This window comes from Mus caroli, chromosome 1, assembly GCF_900094665.2.
Source record: "Mus caroli chromosome 1, CAROLI_EIJ_v1.1, whole genome shotgun sequence".
Classification (NCBI taxonomy): Eukaryota; Metazoa; Chordata; class Mammalia; order Rodentia; family Muridae; genus Mus; species Mus caroli.
In genome coordinates, this window is record NC_034570.1 from 92,666,752 (window position 1) to 92,675,922 (window position 9,171).

The 9,171-nt window shown below is 38.6% G+C and overlaps 1 protein-coding gene across 3 annotated transcripts in view; it reads left to right on the forward strand.

Annotated features, from left to right (window-relative positions):
• LOC110291812 (contactin-associated protein like 5-2) overlaps positions 1-9,171 on the forward strand; it is a 684,470-nt gene that overhangs the window by 302,445 nt on the left and 372,854 nt on the right. For all 3 annotated transcript variants that reach the window (XM_029482787.1, XM_029482783.1, XM_029482788.1), the window contains exon 7: positions 2,686-2,829. In XM_029482787.1, the coding sequence (XP_029338647.1) occupies positions 2,686-2,829 (144 nt within the window). The remainder of the gene's footprint in view (positions 1-2,685; positions 2,830-9,171) is intronic.

Sequence of the window (9,171 nt, forward strand, 5' to 3'; positions counted from 1 at the left end):
TGGAGGGTCCTGTGAGGACCTTGGGGGTGTCCAGAAACTCCGCGGGCAAGGAACCCCAGTGCTGGAGTGGACCAGAAGGGACTTGTAACCATGATCAAGCCGGGTTTTCTGCTTCCCTAATTATTGCAGTCTCAGGTCCCGCAAGATTGAATTGGAGCAGATGCTGTGTTCCCCTCACCAGAGGTCTTAAGATCCCGATGGGGATCCTGTGGGGGTCCTTGAGGGGGTCCGGAGACTCCACAGGCAGGCAAGGAACCCCGGTGCTGGAGTGGACTGGAAGGGACTTGTGCCCCTCATCAGGCTGGGTTATCTGCTTCCCTAGTTAATGCAGTCTCAGGTCCCTTGCAATTGGATTGGAGCAGATGCTGTGTTCCACTCACCAGAGGTCTTAAGATCCCGTGGGGGTTCCTGTGGGGGTCCTTGCGGGTTTCCAGAGACTCTGCTGGCAAGGAACACCGGTGCTGGAGTGTACCGGAAGGGATTTATGCCACTCCATTCTTTTTATTATATGTCAATAAATAAGAAAATAAATCACTAATATACAGAATCAGTGGAAAATATTTTCTTAATGAGGAAGTCATGAACACTGTTTTGTATAATTGGAAAATAGCAAGTTTTTCGTGTTGTATACATGTTTTATTTCTTGAAAACTCTAAATATATTAATGTTGTTTAAAATGTTTTACATAGGTCTAAGAAATTTGGACCAGAAAAATAAAATAAACTACAGAAAATAAAATTGAGGAATAATGTGTTTTATGCACATCCTATGATTACATTCTTTGAATTAAAATATATTTACTCAAATGTATACACATATACCTGGTTAGAGAAAAATAAGCACATCAAATTTAAAAATATATGAAAGCATCACAATTATGTTTAGAAAGCAAAGCATAAGGAAATTTTATAAACAGGGTACAGTTCCATCATATTAAGAAATATTTAAAATTCTGTGTATCTTATAAGAAAAACAAACAAACAAACAAACAAAGCAAAGCAAAAGATCTGGACAAAGCAAAGCAAAAGTTGTTCATGTCTGACTAATAATGGGAGAGAAGATGCTGTGGTTGGGACAAGGTGTCCTCCTATAACATTTTACATTCAAGAGAGAGAAGGGGAGAGCAATAAATTGGCAATACATAGAGGATACAGGGAAAAGAAAAGAGACAATGGAGATGAGGACGGAGGAGACAGAAGAGAGAGAGGAAAAAGAAGAGAGAGAGAAGGGAGAGAAGAAAGAGGAGAGAGAAAAGAGAGTGGACAGAGAGGAAAGAGAAGAGAGACAGAAATGTGAAAGTAAGAGAGAAGCCTGAGAAAACCAACAGGAGAGTGATACGAGGGAACAGAGTCCTAGGTAATATGGCATTTTAAAGTAATGAAAAAAACAAAAAACAAACAAACAAACAAACCTGGTTACTCCTTAATGAGGGTGAGGCAAATGAGAGAATAGGTACTATCCTCTTGTCTTGCACAGCAGTGTCAATATTACCAACGGGTACTTTGTTCTTTACTATATCCATCATAAGTTCTTTCTGTTACTTTATTGACAATATAGAGAGTATAGTAAACTAACGTTTTGTAATAATATCATTCATCTACCATTATGATGTTGTTTGGTTCCTAAACTTTGTGTGTGTGTGTGTGTGTGTGTGCGCGTGTGTGAATTTGTATGTATGCACACATGTGTGTACATGCCATATCATGCCTTTGGAGGTCAGAAGACAACTTTTAGTAGTTTACTTTTCAGCTTGAGACAGGTCTCTTCCAAGTTAGTTATTACATTACAACTCCAGACTAGCTGGCTGCTGAGTTTCTGGATGTTTCTCCTGGCCTGTCCTAACATCTGTTTGTAGTAGTAGGGACCACAGATGTACCATAACTCATTACCCTTAGTTTTGTATTGTTGCAGGTTTTCTATTTTCTTGTTTTGTTTTTTTTGTTGTTGTTGTTTGTTTGTTTTTTGTTTTGTTTTCAACAATAAGGAATGAAACTTGGGTTGTGGAGCCATTATGTCTATTGCTTTTATCCACTGAACATCTCCTGGCCCTTCTGTACACAACTTCTTCGTCACTGAATTCATACTTTACCACAAGTTATAGTTCTTGTATATTACAATCAAAATTACATTGTTAATAATGGTCATGCTAACAATTTCATTATGCTGATATTTAATTGCTTCTCAAATCCATAGGTCAGTTTGTATTATATCCGTTTTTTATCTTTATAGATAAGAGTTGGGGTCAACTCTGTGCATATCCACTCTTTGGTACTATGAGCTTTAGAATTAGGTTTCACTGTGGGTGAGCAAGGACCTGCTTTGTTTTTCAGCCTTTTTATTGCCTTATACTTTTTGATGCTGTGCTACAGAAAAACATAAAGATGTTGATTTTTTCTCTTTTCTCCCTTTTCCTTGAAAATTACTGGTTTTATTTAGTATTTAAAAGTTTTAAGAAAGAAGGCAGATTATTTTTGTTAAGTGAGTCCATAAGGCAAGCAATTACAGATATTTTTACATGGACTAATCAGTATCCTCTAAATGAGTAAATCAAGTGGCAGCTGCATTTACTAAAGCTGCTTGGCTCACACATACAACTAAGACTAAAGGAGTGTACTTACTTCTCTTACATTCCTCCTTTTTCAGAACTTGTAACTAAGAGTTGATTTTTATTTCTTCCACCAAAAGCTCAGTTTTGGAGGAATTCCAGTACCAAGTAAACCTGGGACCTTTTTAAAGAAAAACTTCCAAGGCTGTATTGAAAACCTTTACTACAATGGAGTGAACATAATTGACTTGGCTAAAAGACGCAAGCATCAGATCTACTCCGTGGTAAGTCACCATCTGTGTTATCTGGCCGTTTGTTTGTGGATTTTGGATAAGTTTTACTTCTGATACTCTACTCCTGTATCTCTTCACACTGGGTTTATATTATGCAATTAGAGTTTAGTCAGCCAAATCTAAGTATGAAGTTCAGTTGAGACACTGCCTACCTAGCATGCATGAAACCCTGGGTTCCGTCCCTGACACAATATAAAAGCAGGTATTTTAGTTGCCTTTTTACCTTGCTTGAAAAGTAGCAATTTAACATAGGAAAGCTTAATTCTAGCTGATAGTATGAAAGAATACATTTCATCATGGAAGCAAAGACATGGCAGTAAAAGTAGGAGGCTGGCTGGTGACATTCCATCAGTAATTAAGAGGCAGAGTGATCAGGACTTGTGACCAGTCTGTGAAACCTGTATTCCATCTATCATTGACCATCCTACAGCAAAGTCCTACCTCCTTAAGGTTCCACAATCTTATCAAACAGGGATACCCCCTGGATACTAAACATACACCTATGTGAAACTGTGAGGAATATTTCATACTCAGACTACAGCTGGAATGGTGTTGCAGACCTATAATCACAGCACGTGGGAAAAGAAAGCCACCAGATCATAATTTTAAGTCATATTTTATTACATAGCAACTCTGAGACAAGGCTTTTCTATACTAGGCCCTGCCTCAAAAATTAAAAATGAAATAAAACAATTCTGATATTTTTAGCTGACTTTAGAGTGCAAATGAACCATGTAAGGACTGTGAATCATTTCATTGTCTCGGGTACAGAGGTTCATAGAATGCTGCTTTATTGGCTGTAGGGAAGATTTGAGATCTATGCAGACTAATATGGCATTTCTTTACAATTTCTAAGAAGTGCAATGAAAGCACCATTCCTGTTGAATTCCATAGGTAGGACATTGAATGTCTTCCAACTGGTTATATTAAATAGGACATTTTAAATGCTACTGCACTGTGAGTGTCTAAGGGATTCATTGTGTAAGACTTATAATCCCAGTGGATTAAGGAACTTTCTAATTCACTAACATCTATTTTCTGTTACACATCAGAAGCTGTATAAGGAGTCTTTAAAAAAATTTATCCTTGAATTTCTCCTCCGTCCTCCAACTGCTCCTATATCTTCCTATTCTTCCTTTTAAATTTACAGCCTTTTCCCTTTAGTTATTATTAAACACACACACACACACACACATGTGTACACACACAATCACACACACACACACACAAAACCTACTGAGTCCATTTATTGTTACTCATATACATATCTTTGTAGGATGAACTGCTTGAGTTTGGACAACCAATCAAGGAGTTTGGCCATGGAGAAGACTTATGGTCTCTCTCAGCAGCCATTAATTTGTTGAAGCTCTTCATCTAGTGGGATTTCCAAAATTTCGATTTGCATGTCAACTGGTATTTTCACTGTGCAGGCTTTGCTTAGGAGTTGTATTGTGGTGATTGATAGGTACAGCTTCCTTGACATATATAGACAACACAATCACATGTCAGATGTTCTAGGTGTGTGTGTGTGTGTGAAATAAGCTCTTAGATAATCTCTTTTCAGTATTTCAATTTTATAGTTTTTCCCATTGTTTTCCTTTTAAGTTGTCTGTATCATTGGTTTTTGTTGTCGTTGTTGTTGACAAAAAATTGTGTTATAAATTTTAATCAGAACTCAAAACTTCATTTGGCATACTTGTGCCTTTTACATTTAATTCAATTATTGGTATGTGAGAGCATAAATATCTATTTATAGTCATTGCTTTCTGTTGGTTCTCTTGTTTTTATTTTTTTCCCTTTACTTTATAAAATAATATGTGTTGAGTAAATTTTAGAATTTTATTTTGGCATGTCAGTGTATCTCTTCATAGCTTTTGTCTGTGGTTTCTCAGGTGTTATATTGTATGAAAATAAATTCTCAAAGCTTAATGTCCTTACAATCTAAAACTATAATTAAAATATTACCTTTTAAAAATGCATCTATCCTTCTCTTATTTTTATTTAATTATGCCAATTATTTTATTCTCTTTCCTTGTAATTAAGACCTAAACCTGAGTTGGTTTGGCTTTTGCTTAAACTATCCAAAATAGTTTGGGATATTTAAGAGAAAATATGCATATATATGCATTATTATTATTATACATATTATTATATATAATAATTCTTAATAATAACAGAAGAGCTCAGTGAATCACCATCCCCGACATCAAGCTTTGCTATAGAGCAATAGTCATAAAAACTGCAAGGTATTGTGTAATATCCAAAATAAGTTCTATACCACCTAGCCCCTTCCCCTCTGAAGGGACATTCAGAAATATAGCTGTCAAAATGACTGAGTCTACAGCTGCCAAACAAAATGAGCTGTTCTCAGAAAAATAATCACAACAAGATAGCAGTTCTCAGAGAAAATCCCCTACCCTGCCCCACACTGAATTCTGAGAAAAAACCACAAACTGGCCTAACCTTGTCAATAGTTGTGGTGTTAATAGCTATGACGTAATAGCTGACTCATAAGTTCAAAATGTACCACTCCTTTGCTGACAAAATTATAATAACCTAACATGGGGGCAGGCAAAGTGAGTCACTAGGCCAAAGGGTTACTTAGTCACCCTAGACAAACCAACCAATTCCTGAAAGGGTTAGTTGCTACATCAATAAGAATAAGCCAGTTAGCCTGTTTGCCTAAATCTGCCCCTTACAAGGTATAAAAAGTGTATTCTTTCTTTGTTCTGGATCTCTCCTCTTGCCTGTGTGCTGAGAGGGGGGGCCCCAACATGTTGAATCAAAAAAAAAAAAATCCTCTTGAGGTTTTCAGCAATGGCAGTCTCTGTGTTTTTTGTGAATGAGGGTCTTTTGACAAACTCCAAAAATTGTTACAGAAACAAACACATTAATCAATGGAATATAATTGAAGACCCAGAAATAAAACCACACATTGACAGGCCCTTGATCTTTGACAAAGAAGTCAAACAAATACAATGGAAAAAAAGAAAACACCTTCAACAAATGGTGCTGGTATAACTAGCTGTTGATATGTACAAAAATGAAAATAGACACATATTTGTCACCTTGCACAAAGCTTAATTCCAAGTGGATCAAGGATCTCAACATAACACATGATATATTGAATCTAATAGAAGAGGAAGAGGCAAAGAACCTTGAACTCATTGGCACAGGGAGAAATTTCCTAAACAGACTTCCAATGGCTCATGGTTTTAGATTTAGAATTGAGAAATGGGACTCCATGAAACTCAAAAGCAAAAGATATAGCCAGTAAGACAAATCAGCAACCTACAGATTGGGAAAACATAAAACAAAAAACAACAACAACAAAACAAAAACAAAAACAACAACCATTTCACTAACCTCACCTCTGATAGAGGGTTAATATGCAAAATATATAAAAAAAACTCAAGAAGCTAACTACCAAAAAACCCAAACAACCCAATCAAAAAATGGTGTATAGAACTAAACAGAGAACTAACAACAGAGGAATCTTGAATGGCTGAGAAATACAGAAAGAAATGTTCAAAGTCCTTAGTGATCAGAGAAATGCAAATCAAAACCACCATGTGATTTCACCTTACTCCAATCATAATGGCTAAGATCAAAACCTCAGACAACAGCACATTTTGGCAAGGATGTGGAAAAGGAGGAATGCCCCTCCATTGTTAGTGGGATTGCAAACTTGTATAATCACTCTGGAAACCAATCTGGAGGTTTCTTAGAAAATTGGATATATATCTAAATGAAGACCCAGAAATACCACTCATGGGAATATACCCAAGAGATGTCTCACCATGTCACAGGGGCACATGTTCCAGTATGATCATAACAACCTTTTTTGTGATAGCCAGAAATTGGAAACAACTCAGATGTCCCACAACAGAAGAATGCATTAAAAAAAATGTGGTTCATTTATACAATGGAATACTCCTCAGCTATTAAGAATGAGGGCATCCTGAATTTTGGATGAAACTAGAAAAAAATTCTTAAAGAGCTATGAAAAAGTAAAGAGCTATGTTCGCTATCTACATAGTTTCCAACCAAAGTCAGGAATTCCTTTAGATAAAAATCCTAAAAAAGCTATGAAAAATTAAAAAAAAAAGTGTTTTCACTCTCCAGAGATCTCCACACAGCTGATCCAGATAAATACTCTAGCAAGAACTCTTCTCTTGCTAGAAACAAATATTTAAAATAACTACTGGGCCTGGAGAGTGTGCTTGGTGTTTAAGAGCACTGTCTCCTCTTCCAGAGGTCCTGAGTTCAATTCCCAGCAACCACATGATGGATCAAAACCACTTGTAATGGGATCAAATATCCTCTTATGGTGAGTCTCAAGAGAAAGACTGAGTACTCACATACATAAAACAAGTAAATCTTAAAAAACAAAACAAAACAAAACAAACAATTGCTATCATTTTCTGCTAGTTTGTCAACTCATCTCCTGTAGACAAAAAGCTCAGTCATTCATTTACATATCAATTTAGTCATTTACCCCAGGTTCCCTTAGGGCCATCCCATAAATCAAAAATCCATGCCCTAGCCTCTTGATACTTAAGAAATAACAGTTGTGTGTGTGTGTGTGTGTGTGTGTGTGCGCGCGCTTGGTATGTGTTCTATAGCATTGCAAATGAATTCAGAGATCTGCCTGCCTTTATAAGCACAAACCTTAAATTTTGCTGGAGGAATCCTGTCCTGCAATTCCTCTTCTAACCATTCCAGGAGAAAATTTTGCTCTGTCACAGGATGACATTGAATTCAGGAATCGACCCACATTCGTATAAGTCTGCCTTTGTATCTTTCCAATAAACTGGCTCAAAGTGCAGCTGACTTTTCTTTTATGTCATGAAGCCCCTAATATAATTCATATTGCCTCTTTATATTTTACATTATTCAGAAATATTGTTTATATATTTCTGAACTCAGTTTTTCAGTGTTCTTTCCCACATCCTTATGGGCTTTCCTGAAGGTCACAGCATTTACCATTTTTTGTTAAGCTTATAGAGAAACCTTCACCTCCAGGATTTTTGATGTGATACACACACACAAACTTCATGCCCTATAACTACCAACACTCATGGCTGTGATCTAGGGACAGGAAACTGGGTCACACCATCTTGTCCAAATGTCCAAGCAGAATTTGTCAAGGAAAAACTGATGTTTTATTATATTATAAAATCATATTTAGGGACTCAGCCGAACTTAGGAACTTAGTCTGCACAGGTGAGAGTGTGCACCAGAGAAGCGGACAGCTTCTGGGACAGGTGGAGCCACAGAGCCGCTGAGGCAGCTCCCTTTTCGGGCCTCAGACAGCCGGCCACCCTCCCGGCCAGAGGACAGGTGTCCGCCTGGCTCAGAAGCCTTCTGCCTCAGGAGCAGCGAGCGCCATCTTGGTTCTTGGACTCAGCCAAACTTAGGAACTTAGTCTGCAGAGGTTAGATTGTGAACCAGAGAAGCAGACAGCTTCTGGAACAGGCGGGAGCCACAGAGCCTCTGAGGCAGCACCCTTTTAGGGCCACAGACATCCGACCACCCTCTAGGCCAGAGGACAGGTGTCTGCCCAGCCCGAGAGCCCTCTGCCTTAGGAGGGGTGGGTGCCATCTTGGTTCCGGGACTTCACTGAATTTAGGAACTTAGTCTGTACAGGTGAGAGGGTGCACCACAGAAGTGGACAGCTTCTGGGACAGGCGGGAGCCAAAGAGCCACTGAGGCAGCACCCTTTTCGGGCCGCAGACTGCCAGCCACCCTCCCGGCCAGAAGACAGGTGTCCACCTGGCTTGAAAGCCCTCTGCCTCAGGAGCAGCAGGTGCCATCTTGGTTCCAAGACTCAGCCGAACTTAGGAACTTAGTCTGCACAGGTGAAAGTGTGCACCACAGAAGCTGACAGCTTCTGTGACCTGCCAAAGCAACACAGCTTCTGGGAAGGTCCTGTTTTGGGCCTTCTTCTTCGGCCAGGAGGAGGTCCAAACACAAGATATCTGTGCACCTTCCCTGTAAGAGGAGAGCTTGCCAGCAGAGAGTGCTCTGACCACTGAAACTCAGAGGAGAAAGCCTGTCTCCCAGGTCTGCTGATAGATGGTAACAGAATCAACAGAAACAGAGTCAACTATAACAACTAACTCCAGAGATTACCAGATGGAAAAAGGTAAACGTAAGAATCTTAGTAACAGGAACCAAGACCTCTCACCATCATCAGAACCCAGCACTCCCACTTCACCCAGCCCAGGTCACCCCAACACAACCTAAAAGCTAGACCTGGATTTAAAAGCATATCTCATGATGATGGTAGAGGACATCAAGAAGGACTTTAATAACTCACTTAAAGAAATA